This window comes from Symphalangus syndactylus, chromosome 8 (genome assembly GCF_028878055.3).
Source record: "Symphalangus syndactylus isolate Jambi chromosome 8, NHGRI_mSymSyn1-v2.1_pri, whole genome shotgun sequence".
NCBI lineage: Eukaryota > Metazoa > Chordata > Mammalia > Primates > Hylobatidae > Symphalangus > Symphalangus syndactylus.
In genome coordinates, this window is record NC_072430.2 from 39,120,627 (window position 1) to 39,142,830 (window position 22,204).

The 22,204-nt window shown below is 39.5% G+C and overlaps 1 protein-coding gene across 4 annotated transcripts in view; it reads left to right on the plus strand.

Annotated features, from left to right (window-relative positions):
* SNW1 (SNW domain containing 1) overlaps positions 1 to 22,204 on the plus strand; it is a 50,622-nt gene that overhangs the window by 16,898 nt on the left and 11,520 nt on the right. For all 4 annotated transcript variants that reach the window (XM_055288627.2, XM_063644244.1, XM_055288626.2 and 1 more), the window contains 8 exons: positions 1,456 to 1,617; positions 12,413 to 12,508; positions 12,590 to 12,696; positions 14,404 to 14,508; positions 15,451 to 15,520; positions 16,463 to 16,528; positions 18,838 to 18,954; positions 20,306 to 20,447. In XM_055288627.2, the coding sequence (XP_055144602.1) occupies positions 1,456 to 1,617; positions 12,413 to 12,508; positions 12,590 to 12,696; positions 14,404 to 14,508; positions 15,451 to 15,520; positions 16,463 to 16,528; positions 18,838 to 18,954; positions 20,306 to 20,447 (865 nt within the window). The remainder of the gene's footprint in view (positions 1 to 1,455; positions 1,618 to 12,412; positions 12,509 to 12,589; positions 12,697 to 14,403; positions 14,509 to 15,450; positions 15,521 to 16,462; positions 16,529 to 18,837; positions 18,955 to 20,305; positions 20,448 to 22,204) is intronic.

Here is a 22,204-nt window from a genome sequence, read left to right on the forward strand (position 1 = left end):
CACTTTTCTTAGGAATGCTTTAACTCTTTCTCATTTACAAGAAAATGTCTCTCAGCTTTATTCTCTTGGTTTTCAAAAACTTCAAACATCTCTGTAGCAAATAAGCATATTGTACTTAGGAACTCATATATCTTAGATCTAATGGAGTATTAAAGAGGTCTTGTAAAAGTGAATATTTTCTTTTTTTTCATCAAACCCCCTCTAAATGATTAATTTTAATTTGTGTTTTCTATCATTTCTTAATACTACTCATTTGGCTGTTTTGAGCTAAAAGAAAGGTATTTCATAGTAGTAGAAAATACAAAGCATTTCGGAGTCTCAAAAGATCTGGGTTCAGGTGCTGCATATAATACCTGTGAGATCTCAGGAACATCGCTTAATTTTTCTAAACCTGAATGTTTCCATTTAAAATAAAAGGATGTTAAAGAGTTACAAGGATTAAATGAGATAATACATGTGTGAATCATGTTTAAAGTATACTAAGCAAATACTACTAAATTTTTTTAAACTACTTAAAAATTATACTTGATCCTCATGTTTATTTGATAAACCTTTTTAAAATACTACATTTCATCAGCAAACTTTATTTAGCTTGTTCTACTTTAGCAGTCTCAGTTCTCTCTCCTAAATAATTATGTATAATCACTACTAGAAATGTAGTAAACTCATTTCTGGATCTTTCCTATTGTATTCATTTGCTTCTCACATAACAATGAATAAATAATATGTTAATAAAATCTGATTCCAAGAAAAAATCTTTTATTTTTCTGCCCCAGGTATAGCTTTACCTGTTCCTCACTAAAATATGTATTTATATGCTAAAATATATACACATATATTTTGTGTTGTCCTGGCCATTTTGCTTAGTTTCGTCCTGCATATATGAAATCCACATTTTCTTGCTGTAGCCTGTAAGTCCCTTCATGATCTGGTGTTTTTTACTCATGTAACTTGTGCCTCAAGCTCTGCTGTCCTTATTAAGCTGTTAGCCCCACTGAATTCTCATTTCCTAAAATATGCCAAGCTCCTTCTTGCAGCAGGGCCTTCGCATTGGCTATTTGATCCATCTAGAAAATGCTTCCCGTGTGTGTGTGTGTGTGTGTGTGTGTGTATACATATATATATATATATTCCCATGACTGCTTTCTAATCATTCAGGCTTCAGCTCACATGTTACTTCTTCACAAACACTGTCCCCACCCACCCTGTCAAAAGTAGCCCCTTTTCCCAGTCTTTTTCTTTTGTATTACCTTCATGGTACTTAGCACAAGCCAAAGAATGTGTTTTTTTATATCTTTACCTACTAGGATGTAAACTCCACAAGAGGCAGGGACCTCTGCTGTATCTCTAGCATCTAGCATACTAAGGACTCAACAATTACTTGTTGAATGAATGCATATATCATGAATGTCAAATGATGATTAACTATTTTATTTAACTACTTCTAATGTGTAGGATTTTGGAGATGGAGGTGCTTTTCCAGAGATCCATGTGGCCCAGTATCCACTGGATATGGGACGAAAGAAAAAAATGTCGAATGCGCTGGCCATTCAGGTGGATTCTGAAGGAAAAATTAAATATGATGCAATTGCTCGACAAGGACAGTCAAAAGACAAGGTAATCCTCTCATGTTTTCCCTCAATGATAAATATTTTAGGAAACATTTTAAATTTTGTGGACACGATAACATCTCTTGCTGTTTGAATTATGTTAAAAGTAGCAATGCCTGGGCATGGTGGCTCGTACCTATATTCTCAGCTATTTGGGAGGCAGAGGCAGGAGGTTTGATTGAGCCCAAGAGTTTGAGGATACAGCGAGCCACTGCACTCTTGCTTGGGTGGCAATACCTTGTTTTAAAGGGGGAAAAAAGTACATTTTAAAACAGTTACTTTATATTACTAACATTCTAAAACTGCCAGTAAATTTTTTAAAATCTGCAACCCCAGAGCCTTACCATCAACTTTTAATTTCTCCTGTAGTTTCTTCTAGTTTTTCCTATCGTCTTGACTGATTTCCTCCATGTACTTAGAGTACTTAGGTATTTAATAGTTCATTTGAATATAATAAATTACACAAACTTCTTTTGCCCTAGATTAAGTACAAAACTAGCATTTGCTATCCAGATTTAGGATGGCCCTGCTACGAAGTAATCCATAGGCCAAAAATAAAATTTGCTTAAAATAATCTCATCACAGAACAGCTACACTCAGGGCCAAGGAACTATTTTTAAGAAGACCTAGTTTTTTCTTCTTGTAAATAAATACTCAAGATAGAAGTGAAAGATTTCTTTAGAACTGATGATGTTTGGAAAAATACTTGAGAGCTTTCAGTACCTGTCATTTGCCTCTCTCTCCCCCCCACACTTTTTCAATTTACCCTCTAAAATAGCACTAACAGCCCATCCTTTGCTTCTGCATCATGGCTGCTGAGCTTTGGGGGAAGACAATTATGCAATCATGCAGATTTATATCTCCTATTTCAGCTCAGCTCCCTTGGTACTCCCGCCAAACTTTAATTCCTACTCCTTTCATCCCATCTCATCCTTAGCAGGTGATTCCCCCATCTATTTGCATATAAAGACTATTGGAAGAAAATTGTCAATTTTCTTCATCCTGTACTTGTCTTTTTTCCTTGACTTTTGTTTTTGCACAAAATGCCTTCTTCTGTCTAAGCCTAATTTTTTTTATTTTATTTTTTATTTGTTTTTTTTGAGACAGGGTCTTGTTCTGTTGCCCAGGCTGGAGTGCAGTGGCACGATCATGGCTCACTGAAGCCTCGACCTCCTGGGCTCAAGCAATCCTCCCACCTCAGCCTCTCGAGTGGCTGAGACCACAGGTGTGCATCACTATGCCCGGCTAATTTATTATTTTTTTGTAGAGGTGGGATATCCCTATGTTACTCAAGCTGGTCTTGAACTTTTGGGCTCAAGCAATCCTCCTGCTTCCGCCACCCAAAGTGCTGGGATCACAGGCGTGAGCCACTCACCTGGATCTACACCTGATCTTGCCATATGTATTCTGGATCTCAATCCCTTCCCTCTTCCTCTATGAACCTTACCTACTAGTTAATCTTCTCAACAGTTCTTCACCCCTCCTCTTCTAACGGCTCTTTCTTGCTAGCATTTGAATGTGCTTGTTTTTCTTGTCATTTGTTTGTTTGTGTATTCTTTTTTAGATTGTAGTGCCATGGCACCCTCATAGTTCATTGCAACCTTGAACTATTGGGCTCAGACGATCATCCTACCTCAGCCCCCCGAGTAGCTGGGACTACAGGCGCCTGCCACCATGCCCGGCTAATTTTTTGTATTTTTAGTAGAGATGGGGTTTCACCGTGTTAGCCAGGCTTGTCTCGATCTCCTGACCTCGTGATCCACCCGCGTCGGCCTCCCAAAGTGCTGGGATTACAGGCGTGAGGCCGCCTGGCCTTTCTTATCTTTTGAAAGATAGGCTTTTCCCTGAGTACCTACTCTCAATGTTCCGTCTAGCTACCACCTAATTTTCTTCACTTTTTTCAGGAGTTGTTTTTGCCCTCTCTATTTTTTCACTTTCCTTTCACTCTTCAGTTCACTACAAAATGGCCTCACCTAAACCAGTTTGATGAGGTGCTCTCTGGCAAAAGTCTCAACACATTTTTTTACAGCACATTCTCTTTATATGTATTTTTTCTTTTAATCATTCTGTGACTCTAACCAAAAAACACAGCACATTCTCTTTAACTAATGTAATTTATTTGCCACTCATATGCTGATGACTGTTCAATCTGTGTTTCATTCTCTGCTTGGCTGTAGGTCCTTATATCTTACTGTCTACAAGGGCAAGTGTATCTAGATTTCCCTAAAGTGCTACTTAAATCCAAACCTAAATACATAATTTTCCACTTAGTCTACCTGCTATTTGTCTAACTCAGTAAGTGATAGTGATATTTTCCTAATTGTTTATGCTGAAAGCCTGGGAGTCATTTTTTTCTTACTATTATATTGATTTTTTTAAAAAAAAATTATACAAATAGGCTGGGCGTGGTGGCTCATGCCTATAATCCTAGCACTTTGGGAGGCTGAGGCGGGTGGATCACGAGGTCAGGAGATTGAGAGTATCCTGGCTAACACAGTGAAACCCCGTCTCTATTAAAAACACAAAAAATTAGCTGGGCATGGTGGTGGGTGCCTGTAGTCCCAGCTACTCGGGAAGCTGAGGCAGGAGAATGGTGTGAACCTGGGAGGCAGAGCTTGCAGTGAGCTAAGATGGCACCACCGCACTCCAGCCTGGGCAACAGAGCAAGACTGTCTCAAAAAAAAAAAAAAAAATTATACAAATAATATATTATGGTAAAAGATACCATAAGTATGTATCACAAGTATATACAGTCCTGCCCGCTTTTCTCCTACTTTACTTCCCAGAGGTAACTGCTGTTACTACAGTGATGTATATAATTCCAAATTTTTATTATGGATTTAGATATTTATGTATATCCTCATTTTACGTATACATACAAACTTAGAAACTTTTGTTTACATGAATGGAATTTTAATGCCCATAACTTCCTTTGACTTGCTTTTTTTTTTTTTTTACTTAACACATTTGACAATTTTTGTTAGTACATATAGGTCTGTTTCATTTTTTTTAAATTAATCTATATAGGATTCCATGGCGTGGTTATCTGCTAGTTTTCTTAAGCATTGGTGGTTTTTAGTTTTACAAACAAATGTATTCAAGATCCACATACAAACATCTTGTTGAACATGAGTATTTGTTTAAAATAAATTCTTAGATGTGGACTTACTGGCTCAGAGGCTATTCAGATTTCACATGTGACACATACTGCCCATATGTTCTCTCTGCTTAGCAATCATTCTATTTCTTGTTTCCCTCAGACCTTCCATCTATTTAGTCTCTGTGAACGATCTTATTTCCTTAACACTTCTCAAGTATATTCCCTTCTCTGCTACTTAGTTCAGGCCGTTTTCATTTCTTGCTTGATTTACTGCAGCCAAGCCTGCAACCATCTCGTTGCCATTTGTCTTGCTGGCATGAACAAACAAATTCATCCATGTTTGTTTGTCTTTCTCTCTCATCATGTATATACACATACACGCAAGTGTGCACAATTAGAATCTTTCTATGGCTTCCATGGTCTTTAGGGTAAGCACTAAGCTGCTATGGCATGCTTGCCCCTTACTCACTTTTCTGGGCTAGCTTTGACTCTCATGATCAGAATACTGAAATCCAAAAATAAACAGTTCAGTTTTAGCCATTCTGTTTGTTTTCACTATAAAATAAATACTATTATAGGTGTTCTTGTTTGTTTTCGAGACGAGTCTTGCTCTGTCACCCAGGCTGGAGTGCAGTGGCACAATAACAGCTTGCTGCAGCCTTGAACTCCTCAGCTCAAGTGATCCTTTCACCCCAGCCTTCTGAGTAGTTGGGACTACAGGTGCACACCACCACACCCGGCTAATTTTTTGTAGTGACAGGGTTTCACCTTGTTGCCCAGGCTGGTCTCAAACTCCTGAGCTCAGGTGATCTGCCTGCTTTGGCCTCCCAGAGTGCTAGGATTACAGTTGTGTGCCACCGCCCCCAGCCAAGGTGGTTGTTAAGAAGAAAAAAACTTTTTTTCTGAGACCGAATCTCACTTTGTCACCCAGGCTGGAGTGCAGTAGGGCAATCTCAACTCACTGCAACCTCAGCCTTCCCAGTTCAAGCAGTTCTCCTGCCTCAGCCTTCTCAGTAGCTGGGATTACAGGCGCCCGCCACCAGGCCCAGCTCGTTTTTGTCTTTTTAGTAGAGATGGGTTTCACCATGTTGGTTAGGCTGGTCTTGAACTCCTGACCTCAAGCAGTCCACCTGCCTTGGCCTCCCAAAGTGCTGGGATTACAGGCATGAGACACCATGCCCAGCCAAGAAGAAAAAACATTCAAGCATTCCCTATAAATATTTGCCATGGGGAACTACTTGTAGTTCCCATAATATGACACATTCTCTCTTGAGACTTCCCATGGATATTCTTTTTCCTAGAAAGTTCTACCCTTATTCATTCTCTGGCTTAATTCTATTGCTTTCCATTCTCAGCTCACTCTTCACTATTCCAGGGTGTTGTCCTGGACCTTCCCTGGCTAGACTAAGTGTCCCTCTTCTCTACTCCTAATGTTTGTCATAGCAGTCTTCACCTTTTGTTGTAATTATCTGTTCACTCATAATCTATATCATCTGACTATAATGTTTTTAAGGGCGGGGATTATATATTTATATTTTCGTCTTTGGTGCCTTACTTACTGCCTGAAAGTTTGACACATAAGGCATCCACCAGTGTTTGTTCAGCGAATAATAGTGGTTTTCATTGTATAACACAAAACCACTTCTGAAGCCAGTGAGGAAGTATAGTCCACCCTGCAAAAGGAAAATTAGGCCCCTATACATGGAGAACATACACTGGAAATTTACTCTATACCATGGAGGCCTTCACTTGACTTCAGTTGCCTTTGTTTTGGTGCATCTCTCCCTGGGGGTAATCACTCTTCTTTATTGGTATGTGCTTCCTCTCCAGTCCCATTTGGTAGGAAAAAAACAACATCTAAGGGCAACAATTTGGCATTGGTAGGTTGTGTTATTTTGAATGAAATACAGCTTTGGTCCATTTTGCATTATATTTCAAGAGTGGAAACAAAGAGTTTTATCTGATTTCTAGGGAATGATGTTTAAATCACTGTCTGTATTGGTGATTATTTTGTATTCAAAATAGAGTAGAACTGTTCAGACTGAACTATCTATTTTTGGAGTTTAGTATCTTCGCAAAATAAGGTCTCCAAAGCATTGTTCCTTATTTTTTCTTTTTTTCTTTTCTTTTTTTTTGAGATAGAGTCTTGCTCTGTTGCCCAGGCTGGAGTGCAATCTTGGCTCACTGCAACCTCTGCCTCCCAGATTTAAGTGATTCTTCTGCCTCACCATCCCATGTAGCTGGGATTACAGGCGCACACCACCACACCCAGCTAATTTTTTTGTACTTTTAGTAGAAACAGGGTTTCACTATGTTGGCCAGGCTGGTCTTAAACTCCTAACCTCAGGTGATCCCCCCCCACCTTGGCCTCCCAAAGTGTTGGGATTACAGGCATGAGCAACTACGCCTGGCCAGATCGTTCCTTTTGTCTATAATGCAGCCACTAGAAACGAACCCCAAACTGGGACCACTCTCAGGTTTATATCTTTTTGTTTGTTTGTTTTCTAGAAGCGGATAGATTCATGCATGAAGTTTGGAATGCATTGAGTAATTCAACATTAATCAAGTAACTATTACATGCCATTGGCATTGGGGGAGCACTTTGTTTAGGACCGTCTTCAGCATTGTACAATGTTTAGCATAAGTGGCACTACCTGTAAATCCCAGTAGTGTCCCAATCCTACCCCCGTTGTCTTAACTAGAAAACACCTCACACATTTACAAAGGCACTGGGAGAGAGGAGTTAGAGGTGGCAGTGATGCCCTGTTTGACAATCACTGATTTTCCTGTTTTAGAAGAAATAGAAATGGACTGCATAATATATAAAATAGGATTTAAAAAATGTGTTATTCCAGAGACTGAACAGGTTATTGGATTTATGAATTTGGACTAAGATTTCTGATTTGCTTCCGAGAGGTCTGGTATTCTTCAGAAACCAGGGAGTTCGCACTGAAATATTAATAGTGAATGAGTAAGAATGGAAAATGCTAGGTGTTAGGTATAAGAGGTGAGAAGAATCAGGGAAGATTCTAAGACGTAATATTCTAGGACAAGTCTAAGGCAATTGATCTCTACATGTGAAGTAAGTACTGTGTATACGACTTCCTAGTCATACAAAATTGGAAATGAAAAAGTTTTTTTAGTGTAAATCTTGATACAACCAAATGCTTTTTTTTCCTAATTATGAAAGTGATAAATCTCTTTTTTTTTTTTTTTTTTTTTGAAACGGAGTTTTGCTCTTGTTGCCCAGGCTGGGGTGCAATGGCGTGATCTCAGCTCACCGCAACCTCCGCCTCCTGGGTTCAAGTGATTCTCCTGCCTCAGCCTCCCAAGTAGCTGGGATTACAGGCATGCGCCACCACGCCTGACTAATTTTGTATTTTTGGTAGAGACGGGGTTTCTCCATGTTGGTCAGGCTGGTCTCCAACTCCCAACCTCAGGTGATCTGCCCACCTCGGCCTCCCAAAGTGCTGGGATTACAGGCATGAGCCACCGCACCCAACCAAGTGATAAATCTTGAAATAAAGGGCTTGGTGTATGTATTTTTCCCTCTGAAATAGTTTATGTAAGAAATATTACATACAGGCCAAGTGCATTGGCTCATGCCTGTAATCCCAGCACTTTGGGAAGCTTGAGGTGGGAGTTTCATTTGAGGCCAGGAGTTTGAGACTAGCCTGGGCAATATAATGAAACCCTATCTCTTAAAGAAAAGAAATGTTACACCCATACTATACCCAAAAGAATGCCTTCAGCGTATTTCCCCTAAAAAACCGTAACAACTTTAAACTGACCCCATGATAAATTACATGTTATCTTGTTTGTATGATTTCACACACTAGCTAAGCTAGATTAGCGTTTTCTTTCTGCCTCACATAGTGAATGTTTTGACAGGCTTATCCTTTTAGTCAGTCCAGTTCTTTGCCAGTTTTCTGTAATAAAATATCTGTTTCACAGATGAGTTACTACTTTATTTTGTTCACAAAGCTTATTTGTGCTTCTGATACTTTCAAGAGTATATTGTATTTTTCAGATAACACTCCACAGCCCATTTGCCTCCTGGTACTCAGTTTCCTCAGCACATTTAATTCTCAGACTATAAAAATTTGGGGTTTTGGCCAGATGCTGTGGCTCATGCCTGTAATCCCGGCACTTTGGGAGGCCAAGGCAGGTGGATCACCTGAGGTCAGGAGTTCGAGACCAGCCTGGCCAACATGGTGAAACCCCATCTCTAATAAAAATACAAAAATTAGCTGGACATGGTATCATGCGCCTGTAATCCCAGCAACTTGGGAGGCTGAGGCAGGAGAATGGCTTTAACCTGGGAGGCAGAGGTTGCGGTGAGCTGAGATCAGGCCATCGCACTCCAGCCTGGGCAACAAGAGCAAGACTTTGTCTCAAAAAAAAAAAAAAATGGGGGTTTTTATAATTAATTACTATGGAGGAATCTTGCTCTTCAGATGTCCTTCACTCAGCCTTGTGAGATGCTAGAATCTTAGTGATGCTCATTTGAAGGGTTATTAACTTTGGAATGCCCAAATAAGGAGCAGCAAATGACTCTTGTATGCTAAATTAGTATTGACACTTTATGTTGAACATACATGACTACCAGGGAGCCATTTACTTATAATCCTTTCCTTATAACAGTTGCTATGGAGAAGTGATAAACTCTTCATGATTAACTCTTCATAGAATTGGTATTTTTTTCTAGTGTTGTTATATAATTTTCAGCTTAGGGTTGTATAGGTTTTTCCATGCTGAGAGGAAATAAGACTTTTGAGGTCAGATAGTAGCTGTATGATCTGAATGTACTGAACCTCACTCTTTTCAGTAGAGTGAGGTTTATAGTCCCTTCCAAAATCAACACTCCTAGAGTATGGTGACACTAATAACTCACATATCAGTAGTATGTGTTTTGTGCTAAATCATCTTAGGCTTTCTTACCTGATCCCTCTTCTCACTCCTGAGAAAAACAAGCTGGAGATTTTAGTGTATAGCCATGAGATAGTTTTTTTCTGGGAAATCGGTAGCTTATAGAAAGTTCTGTAGGGCCTAAAATGTAAACTTATTTATTTATTCATTCATCCATCCATTCTTTAAAATAGAGATAGGTCTTGCCGTGTTGCCCTGGCTGGTCTTGAATTCCTGAGCTCAAGCTATCCTCCAACCTTGGCCTTCCAAAATGCTGTGATTACAGGCATGAGTCACTGTTCCCGGCCTATAAACACCTTTAGCATGTAACAGAATATCTCTAAAATTCATTTATTTATTCATTTGTACAAAAAATATTGATCAAATATCTCCAGTCATTATTATAAAGCACAGGAGATACTTTTTTTTTTTTTTTTTTTGAGACAGAGTTTCGCTCTTGTCGCTCAGGCTGGAGTGCCATGGCATGATCTCGGCTCACTGCAACCTCCGCCTCCTGGGTTCAAGCGATTCTCCTGCCTCAGCCTCTCATGTAGCTGGGATTACAGGCACCCATCACCATACCCGGCTAATTTTTCTATTTTTGGGAGAGACGGGGTTTCACCATGTTGGTCAGGCTGGTCTTGAAATCCTGACCTCAGGTGATCCACCCGCCTTGGCCTCCCAAAGTGCTGGGATTACAGGTGTGAGCCACCACGCCCAGCCCTGTTTTTATTGTTTTAATAGGGGAGACAGATAATAACCATGTAAAGTAGATAATTACGTGCTGTGAACAGTCTTGATCCCAGTAAACAGTGCTATGGAGCAAATGATTGGGTGGGGAGGGGTTACTACTAAGGCAATCAGAAGAAGCCTCAATAATGGAGACTTTTGATCTGAGACACACAGATTGAGAGCTTACTTGAAGAATGATAAACAGAACTCCGTAAAGGCCTAGAATTGGGGAAAAGTATGTTATGTTCAAGAAACAGAAGATGAGCTAGTGTGACTGAAGCATAATGAGTGAGAGTTGTAAGAGGAGATTGAAGGCATAGGCAAAGTCAGGTCAAGTTGCATAAGCCATAAAGTGGCTCACACTTTTTTTGCTCTGTTTGGAGTAGAAAATTAGAAATAGCATGCATTTCCTTTAAACTGTTTTAATGAATGATGTATGATAGACTTATTAATATAAGACTTCGGCTTGTAGTGGTAAACAATTCTGCAAAAAATATTCTGAAGATCTCAAGTGCCTAGGAATTTGATTTTGATATTTATAAGTTGTCCTTTCTTTTTATATACCTCAAAGAATTTCTGACTAAAGCATTAAAGGTAGAATGCCTATTATTTATTGAATTTTCTGTATCTCTCTTTTTTTTTTTTCTTTTTATATGGTGTCTTGCTCTGTCACCCAGGCTGGAGTGCAGTGACGCGATCTTGGCTTACTGCAAGCTCTGCCTCGCAGTTTAAAGCCATTCTCCTGCCTCAGCCTCCCGAGTAGCTGGGACTACAGGCTCCTGCCACCACACCCAGCTAATTTTTTTGTATTTTTAGTAGAGACAGAGTTTCGCCATGTTAGCTAGGATGGTTTCAATCTCCTGACTACATGATCCACCCGCCTCAGCCTCCCAAAGTGCTGGGATTACAGGCGTGAGCCACCGCATCTGGCTGCTCTGTATCTCTTTTTTACTTTAAAATATGCCACGTAACTTTTTATGAAAATATTTAAGAAGTAGGCTGGGCGCGGTGGCTCATGCCTGTAATTCCAGCACTTTGGGAGGCCGAGACGGGTGGATCATGAGGTCAGGAGTTCAAGACTAGCCTGGCCGACATGGTGAAACCCCGTCTCTACTAAAAATACAAAAAAAATTAGCCGGGCGTGGTGGTGGGCGCCTGTAGTCCCAGCTACTTGGGAGGCTGAGGCAGGAGAATGGCGTGAACCTGGGAGGCGGACGTTGCAGTGAGCCGAGGGCTCGCCACTACACTCCAGCTTGGGTGACAGAGTGAGACTCTGATTCAAAAAATAAAATAAAAAAATAAATTATAAAAAAGAAAAAGAAAATATTTAAGAAGTACAGATGGACCTGAAAGTAACCAATATTCTATTTGTTAAGAGCCTGCCACATCAGTGTCAGCCTAACAGAAACCATGTTGGGCCTAGTAGAAGTCATATAACAGGCCTCAATTTGGATAATGGATATAAAATAAGTTGCATATATAGAATATCTTTTTCTTTTTCTTTTTTTTTCTTTTGTCTTTTCATGGAAGAAAGCATTCTGGGTTTTTTAACTATGGCACATGTTTATTTTCTTAGTCTATGAATAGAGTTGATGGCAGAAAAGAGAAGCGTTATAAGTAGGATGAGGTCAATAAAATTTTCCAGGCCAAGTGAATTTGGAAATTATTTGGTAACCTGACTTAAATTCTGATGAGTTTGTAATCCAGGATAATGGTGCTATAGGCAATTTATATTAATCATTAATTTCAAGTTCTAGTGGGCCTCAAAAATAGTGATCATCGATGCATGATTTTGTTGGCATGGTTTATTTGGATACTGACTTGATTAGAAGATCTCAAATAATTTAAATGCATGAGGTCAAGGGAGAATTACTGACTTACAGCTGGGGTAGCAATTTGGTTATATATTTTAAGCTTCCTTGGTTTTAAAATCTAAAAGAGAAAATCTAAGTGTCCTAAATTTTTAAGTGTGCTGAGAGGACATGTTGACATCTGAACTGGCTAATGAGGTTTCTTTTCGTTGTTTGCTTTTCTTAAGCCTGCTTGTGTTTGAACATTTTAGGTCATTTATAGCAAATACACTGACCTGGTTCCAAAGGAGGTTATGAATGCAGATGATCCAGACCTGCAAAGGCCCGATGAAGAAGCTATTAAAGAGGTAACTGGGAATTGATATATTCGATGACTATTTACATCCTGATTAACTTCCAAACTCTCAATGTGATATTTCCTATTTCAGATAACAGAAAAGACAAGAGTAGCCTTAGAAAAATCTGTATCACAGAAGGTCGCCGCAGCCATGCCAGTTCGGGCAGCTGACAAACTGGCTCCTGCTCAGTATATCCGGTATGAATCATGCCTAGAAGACTTAGTTTCATTCTGAACTTGATTCAGCTTGGGGGGGTCATGGTATTCTTTCACTAACCCACTTAGCAACCATTATAAATGCATTGTTTTGAATAATGACTCGAAGCCTGTCTACTCTCTTTGCAGACAATTGAAAGCACAATTTTTTAAGGTGTCCACTTTGGTTTTTGTTTGTTTTCTGAGATAAGGTTTCTCTGTTGCCCAGGTTGGAGTACAGTGACACCAACACAGCTCACTGCAGCCCCCACCTCCTGGGCTCAGGTGATCCTCCTGCCTTGATGCCACCATGCCTGGCTAATATTTTAATTTTTTGTAGAGACAGGATCTCGCTGTGATGCTTAGGCTGTTTTCGAACTCCTGGGCTCAAGCAGTCCTCCTGCCTTGTCATCCCAAAGTACTGAGATTACAGACTTGAGCCACCACACTTGGCCTCTTTTTATGCTTTTTTTTTTTTTTGAGACAGAATCTTGCTCTGTTGCCCAGGCTGGAGTGCAGTGCTGTGATCTTGGCTCACTGTAACCTCTGCCTCCCAAGAGATTCTTCTGCCTCAGCCTCCTGAGTATCTGGGATTACAGGTGCCCGCCACCATACCTGGCTAATTTTTGTATTTTTTTTTTTAGTAGAGACAGGGTTTCACCATGTTGGCCAGGCTGGTCTCGAACTCCTGACCTCAAATGACCCATCCTCCTCAGCTTCCCAAAGTGCCGGGATTACAGGCATGAGCCACCGTGCCCAGCCTATGCTATTTTCTTTTTTCTTTCTTTTTTTTTTTTTTGAGATGGAGTCTCACTCTGTCACCCAGGCTGGAATGCAGTGGCACGATCTTGGCTCACTGCAACCTCTGCCTCCTGGGTTCAAGCGATTCTCCTGCCTCAGCCTCCTGAGTAGCTGGGAAGGCTTGCACCACCATGCTCAGCTAATTTTTGTATTTTTAGTAGAGACAGGGTTTCACCACGTTAGCCAGGCTGGTCTCAAACTCCTGACCTCAGATGACCCGCCCACCTCTGCCTCCCAATGTGCTGGGATTACAGGCATGAGTCACCTGGCCTGGCCTTATGCTATTTTCAAATTATATTTTTTGGTTTTAGAAATTAACAATTACTTGTGGTATATGACCTAAATCACAATTACTATTTATAGTTTTCCATTTATAGGTAATAAATATCTTTATAATACTTTTAAATTTTGAGGCGCTTCACTTGACTAAATCTGCATAGAGAGTTGAATCACATACAGATATTGAGGGAAAATTCAGAGCTGGTAGGGCTGTTGTCATTATTCTTTTCTCTGTTTTATAACCTATGATTAATCAAAAACTGCTAACTGTAAGTTGCCTGCTGGGATTATTATAAGTGTTTTTTCCTCAGATGCAGGCATACCAAATAGGTACTGTTTTCTAGACTGCTTATCTGGGAAACTGAACACGGCACCTTCCATGTTGGAAAACATATGAGGATGGGTTATTTGCAAACTAATACCACTCAAGTTTATATTTTGACTGTAATTCATAATTTATGTTATTTTATCCCTCTTGCTGTCTGCTTTGTCTAAATATTTTGTTAATTTTCTGTTAATACTTTGCGAAAGGAATTGAAAATGTAGTCTAGTTTAAGATTGTAATAGAAGGAAAATACCTACTGAAAGCTTGAACTAATTACACCTTTAGTTTTTATCTGCTTTCTTCAGATACACACCATCTCAGCAAGGAGTGGCATTCAACTCTGGAGCTAAACAGAGGGTTATTCGGATGGTAGAAATGCAGAAAGATCCAATGGAGCCTCCAAGGTTCAAGTAAGTAAAAAGGAATAGGCTACTAATATACACAATAACATGGATGAATCTCAAAACAATTATGCTGAGTGAAAGAAGCCAGACAAAAACAAGTGCATACAGTATGATTCCATTTATCTAAAACTCCAGGAAATGCAAACTAACCTGTAGTTACAGAAAGTAGATCGGTGGTTACCTCTGGGGAAGGAGGTAGGGACACAGAGGAGATGGGAGGGGCAAGAGGAATAGGCAAGGGGCAAGCAGAAACTTTTGGGGATGATAGACATGTTCACTATCTTGCTTGTGATGATGATATCACAGGTGCGTATTTGTGTCAAAATTTAATCAAATTGTATGCTTTAAATATGTATAGCTAATAAATGTCAATTATCTCAATAAAGCTGCCTTTTTTTTTTTTTTTTTTGAGACAGTCTCGCTCTGTCACCCAGGCTGGAGTGCAGTGGCATGATCTCAGCTCACTGCAACCTCTGCCTCCTGGTTCAAGCGATTCTCTTGTCTCAGTCTCCTGAGTAGCTGGGATTACAGGTGTGTGCCACAATGCCCAGCTAAGTTTTTGTATTTTTAGTAGAGACAGGGTTTCACCATGTTAGCCGGGATGGTCTTGATCTCCTGACGTCAGGCGATCTGCCCACCTTGCCCTCCCAAAGTGCTGGGATTACAGGCATGAGCCACCGCACCCAGCCTAAAGCTGCTTTTTAAAATGGAAAAAAGTGTATTACTCTGCAAAATGACAATAATGTTGTGGAGATGGGGTGAGTAATAGTTTCAAAGTTGGCCATGTTTTATTCATTGTCGAAGTGGAGTGGTAAATGTATATCATTATACAGTCTCTGTTTTTGTCTATGTTTGAAACTTTTATGCAAGAAAAAGGAGGAGAGACTTGATATGATGACTAAAAGGGAGGAAACTATATCACTCTCTGGTTGTGTTTTTATACTTCAGGATTAATAAGAAAATTCCCCGGGGACCACCTTCTCCTCCTGCACCTGTCATGCATTCTCCTAGCCGAAAGGTACTCTTTGCTGTAGTCCAAAATATTTTTTTCTACTCATGGTTATTAATTTTATAGATAACCTCCCTATGCCTATATACAGGTGCATGTCACCACACTGACTTGTAGTTTCTTTTTTTATTTTTCAAGATGAAGTTTCAAGAATGCTTATGAGAATGTATATAACATGTTAGCTATAAGTTTTGTTATTAGTAACCCAAACCCTACTTTTAATGGAATGGACAGGGTCTGCTGTTTCAGTTTAAGGATGTTATAGGAAGTGAATATATGGGTTCATTAGGTCCCTGGTAATTTGAGTGACTTTTTAAGATACGTTTTGTTAATCAAAAGAACAATTTTTCATCCAAAAGAAGTCACATCGGCCAGGCATGGTGGCTCACGCCTGTAATCCCAGCATTTTGGGAGGCCAAGGCGGGCAGATCACCTGAGGTCGGGAGTTCAAGACCAGCCTGACCAACATAGAGAAACCCTATCTCTACTTAAAAAAAAAATTTAGCCGGGCATGGTGGCGCATGCCTAGAATCCCAGCTACTTGGGAGGCTGAGGCAGGAGAATCACTTGAACCCAGGAGGCGGAGGTTGCAGTGAGCCAAGATCGCACCATTGTACTCCAGCCTGGGCAACAAAAGTGAAACTCCGTCTCAATAAAAAAAAAAAAAAAAAAAAAGAAGTCGCATCACTTTAAATATGGAAAAATACTAGCCAACATTTATAACTGTCAAGAATAATCTCTAGATTATTTTCTAATTTTTCACACTAGTTCAAAGTTACTACTAGAATTATATGGTAAACTAGTGCTAGCAAACAAATGGACTGCTGGCCTTTTACTATGTCTGTGCATATGTCAGTGTATATGGAGCTGTCTTTGAAGATAAAGATTATACTTAGATTTACTTTGTAGACTATAAATCTAAACCTGTCTCTTCTTTCCCTCTTCTCTCAGATGACTGTAAAGGAGCAGCAGGAGTGGAAGATTCCTCCTTGTATTTCTAACTGGAAAAATGCAAAGGTAATTAAGTTGTCAAATCAGTCTCTATTAATATAACCTACTGGAAAACACCAATAAAACAACTGCAGCCTGCATAACTGTAGTTGAAACAACATGTGGTTTAACTGAGTATTTTCAAAAAGGAATGCCCAATTTGGTGACTTTTTTAATGTAATAGAAATGTTAGTATGCCAGGCACGTGAATACTGTGTCAGTTCTTTTTTTTTATTTTTTTTTATTGAGACGGAGTGTTGCTCTGTCACTAGGCTGGAGTACGGTGGCGTGATATCGGCTCACTGCAGCCTCCACCTCCCAGGTTGAAGTGATTGCCCTGCCTCAGGCTCCTGAGTAGCTGGGACTACAGGCGCATGCCACCACGCCTGGCTAATTTTTTGTATTTTAGTAGAAACGGGGTTTCACCCTGTTGGCCAGGATGGTCTTGATCTCCTGACCTTGTGATCCGCCGTCCTCGGCCACTCAAAGGGCTGGGATTGCAGGTGTGAGCCACCGCACCCAGCCCCATATCAGTTCTTTTAGTGAATTGTAGCTAGCAGAAGCACATAGAGAAGGAATAAGTAGAATAAATTGTCATATAAATACAAGATGGTATTTAGAAAACTCAAATTTATATCTAAAAATTACTTCTAAAAGAAAGTGAACTGGTGTAAAAGAGAACAGAGTAAATGGATACTTTAAGTGCTTTAATATTCAACTACTTGTCTCTGTAGTAGTGAAGGCTTAAGCTATATATCTAATAATCGCCAAAGTTTCTAGGAGTTGTTAAGAATCTATAGATTGTAGGATAGATTTGCTAATTACTGTTTCGTCTTCCCTGCATCATAGTTCATGATTTTATTTTTGATGGATAAAGAAGGCCATTTCAGGTTTCTTAAGAGAATTTATATACTCACCCTAAACAAAGAGGTTGTCGACTGGTCTGATTTGAGTTGATTAATATTATGTAACTGGATGGTATCTTGAGCTGGTTCTGTAATGCTTCATTTTATTATAAGACCATGGACTAAAAGTCAACATTTGAGAGACTAGTCAGATATCTGGAAAATAAAGCTAAGCCTGAAAGTTACATAGATATTCAAGTACAGTTCTTGAGTTATTGAAATGGGATGCAAAGTTTTCGAATGTAGAATGTCAGTTGTTTAGCAAACATTTTTTTTTTTTTTTTGAGACAGGGTCTCGCTCTGTTGCCCAGGCTAGAGTACAGTGGTGTGATCATGGCTTACTGCAGCCTCAACCTCCCAGGCTCAGGCAATCCTCCCACCTCAGCCTCCCGAGTAGTTGGGACCACAAGTGTGCCCCACCATGCCTGGCTACTTTTTTGTATTTTTGGTAGAGACGGGGTTTCACCATGTTGCCAGGCTGGTCTTGAACTCCTGAGCTCAAGCAATCCACCTGCCTTGGCCTCCCGAAGTGTTGGGATTACAGGCTTGAGCTACTGCACCCAGCCTTTTTTTTTCTATTTACTAAAACTTCAGGATTCTAAGAATATAACGGATCATTAAGACAGTAAAGCAGATTTAACTTCCTATAGATGCTAAGATTATAGTGATTCTACCTTTGTTTGACTGTTACATTTACTTGAGGAGCAACTGTTGAACTGTTTGACAGTGATTTCCTTTTATTAAAATCCACAATTATTAACACAAGTATCTATTTTTCCAGAGCTTGGGTTCTGAAATCCTGCTGTCTGAGTTTAAATCCTAGTCGTCCACTTACTAACTGTATGACCTTGGGGATGTTACCAAAACATCAGTGAAATGGACACAATAATGTTAGAAGCTTTATAGAGTTATCGTGAAGGTTAAATGAGACCATAGGTGTAAGTGCTTGATCTTCTACATAAAGCACTCATTGACAGCTGATGTTGTTTTGCATCATTGTGAAGAAAGATACAAGGAAAAAGAACCTCCAGTTAAGTGGTTCTCAAAATGTGGGCATATTTAAATTTAATTTTAGCCAGGCTCGACATCTCATGCCTGTAATCCCAGCACTTTGGGAGGCCAAGGGCGGATCACCCAAGGTCAGGAATTCAAAACCATCCTGGCCAACATGGTGAAACTGTCTCTACTAAAAATACAAAAACTAGCTGAGTGTGGTGGCGCACGACTGTGGTCCCAGCTACTCCGGAGGCTGAGGTAGGATTCTTGCTTGAACCCAGGAGGCAGAGGTTGCAGTGAGCCGAGATGGCACCCCTGCCCTCCAGCCAGGGTGACAGAGCAAGACTCCAGCTCAAAAAATATAAAATTAATTTAACTTCAAATAATTAATTAAAGCACTTCTGTGACTGGGTTTTCTGTCTGCTTTCACTCTAGGGTTATACAATTCCATTAGACAAACGTCTGGCTGCTGATGGAAGAGGACTACAGACAGTACACATAAATGAAAATTTCGCCAAATTGGCAGAAGCCCTCTACATTGCTGATCGGAAGGTTGGTTTGTTATAATTTGTTTAATGTTCTTGTTACTTTTTAAATCCATTCTTGGTTACCTAAGGTACTGATAATTTAACTATAGTACTGAGCACCCAGAGAGAGTCTCACCCACGGTACGTGTGTCAGAAATGGCAGCTGCTAGTTGGCAGCTCTCTGCATGCTCCCAGCCTTTGTAGATGTGTACATACATCCCACAGTGGTGATCCGGCTCCCTCACAACATGTCAGAATAATGGTTTGCTAGGATGATCCCATTTTATGAAGATTGCTAGGTTTCATAATTCTTGATTTCAAATTTTCCTCTGTTTTAGATGTAGATGTCCCCCAAAAGGGCAGTTGCAGGAAAAGGCAGATAAACATTGTAATGAATTGAATGCTACATAAAATGACGTTCATAGCATTGGCCATCTATTAATATTACATAATGTATTAAATATTATGGAATTAGGCTGGGCACAATGGCTCATGCGTATAATCCCAGCACTTTGGGAGGCAAAGACTGGTGGATTGAGGTTGAGAGTTCAAGACCAGCCTGGCCAATGTGGTGAAACTCCATCTCTACTAAAAATACAAACATTTAGCTGGGTGTGGCACGCACCTGTAATCCTAGCTACTTGGGAGGCTAAGGCAGGAGAATCTCTTGAACCCAGGAGGCAAAGGTTGCAGTGAGCCAAGAACGCACCACTGCACTCCAGCCTGGGCAACAGAGTAAGACACTTCATCTCAAAAAATATATATAAATATAAATATTATGGAATTAATATGTGATACTGAAGTTCACACGCATCATAGCATGTGTTTGGAACATAAAAAAAAGTGTCTTCTGTATCACAGTGAGTACCTTATAAAAATTATCTAGCAGATGTAAGTTAAGATTTATCTTGAGTTGACTTGATTAATTTTGAAAATGTTATTAATTTTGAAAATGTTATTTTTTTGAGATGGATCTTACTATGTTGCCTAGGCTGGTCCCAAGCTCCTGAGCTCAGGCAGTCCTTCCACCCTGGCCTCCCAAAGTGCTAGGATTGCAGGAGAGAGCCACTACGCCTGGCTTTAATTTTGTTCTTTAGATTGTTTCTAAGAAAGCATTAGTGAAATGCTTGACTTACAAGATTAATTGGGGTCACGATAGTTTCAATCACTAAAATATTCCTAGAGAAAAAAGCTGACCCTGCAGTGTCTTTCAGGCAGGATATCTTTTAGTGGACAAGATTCTTTGTTTTAATTAGCAATAACAAATCTGAATTCTGTATAATTGCTCTTACCAGCCAGATGTTAGGGAGTTGGATGATAGCCATAAATATTTATCCCATGATAGTGTCCTGTTTAACATGTGACTTTACCAACAGGCTCGTGAAGCTGTGGAAATGCGTGCCCAAGTAGAGAGAAAAATGGCTCAGAAAGAAAAGGAAAAACATGAAGAGAAACTTAGAGAAATGGCCCAGAAAGCCAGGGAGAGAAGAGCTGGGATCAAAACTCATGTGGAAAAAGGTATGACATTCTCATTACTGAATTGAATTTTACTTGGTGAACAAAATATATCTCATTTTAGAAAATCTTTGTTTTCCTACTGCATATAAAGTAGGTACATTTAAACAAAATTTAGATACATCAGATATAGTGTAGAGATGGAGAGTAATCTCTGCCTTAGTAAGCTGAATCAACAGAAGATAAGAAAAAAGCAGGTCTTCAGTTTGGGACTGTACCAGAAATTTTTAAACTTCTGAGCAGTGTACTTTTCAAAATTGCATTATTACTCAAATGATAGGCTTGATTTTCTCTTACTTTAATCTCAAAACTTAAGAGAAATTAGGTATCTAATGGAATAATTCAGCTCCCTCATACGGTGAAATAATCCAGAGTTTTTCTATCTTGTAAGCTCTGATGCATTTCTTATCATTAAATCTGCCAGTATTTTCTCTCTGACTTTACTTAGTGGTCTACATTGGTGTATTAATTCAATTAGAGTGGGAAGTCGAGTCCTAAGTATAATTCAAGAAATTTTGTGAGGGTGGTTATTTTTTTTTTTCATTACTAAATTCTTACCTGGTACATTTATTCATTCTTTCATTTATTTAGTTCATATTGAGCATCTGCTGGTGTGTAAGGTTCTCTTTTAGACACAAAGTGTTTTTGCTAGACAGTGGGTAGGGGGATGGGATATAACAGTCAACATTCTAGTGAGTGTAGACAGACAGAAGTTAATCATGTAGTATAGTAAAAGGTAATAATTGCTATGGGGGAAAAATAATACAGGGAAAGAGGATATAAAATTGCCAGAAGGTGAGAGTGGTCAAATAGCCCTCACTTCTGAGATGGTGCTGTTAACAGAAATACTTGAAGAAAGTAAGGAAGCAAACCATGAGGATTTCTGGGGGAAGAGCATCCCACACAGAAGGGCCAGCAAGTACATGGCTCTGAGTTGAGAGTATGCCTAGTGTGGCTCAAAGAAGAGCAGACAGTCCAATATGACTGGATTGTATGAGAAAGAAGGGGATAAGTAGGAGATGAGGTGTCAGAATAGTTAGGGCAGGTGCGAAGAGTAGTGGCCAGATCATGTATGGCCTTTTAACCTAAAGATAAAGCTTTTACTACAATTGAAAAGGGAAGCAATTGCAGGGTTTTGAGCAGAATGATGTGACCTGACATATTGTTTTCCAGCTTTATGGAGGTATAATTGGCAAATAAAAATTGTATAAAACATACAACATGATGTTTTAATATACACTGTGAAATATTCACCACTGTCAAGCTAATTAACTTACCAGTCATCTCTTATAGTTACTTTTTACATTTTTTGGTGAGAACACTTAAGATCTACTCTCTTAGCAAATTTCAAATACACAATGCAGTACTGTTAACTATAGTTAACATACAGTATATTAGATCTCCAGAACTTACTCATCCTGCATAAATGAGACTGTACCATATTACCATTTCCCCCAACATATATTTTTAAAAGACCTCCCTGGCTGCTGTGTTAAAAATAGAATACTGTGGAATGGGCATGGGCTAATGCCTTCCAAATAAACTGTAAGAGAGATGGTAACAAGAGGTAGCAAAAACATGGTCCCATATTGGATGTATTTTGGTGATAGAGTTGACAAAATTTGTTTGTGGATTATGTGGAGATACGAAAAAAAAGTAGGAGTTAAGGATGACTCCAGAACTTTTATCCTAAGCAGTTGGGAAGGATTAAATTGCCAACTGCTTGGGATAAAAGTAAATACTACTTTTATTTACTAATA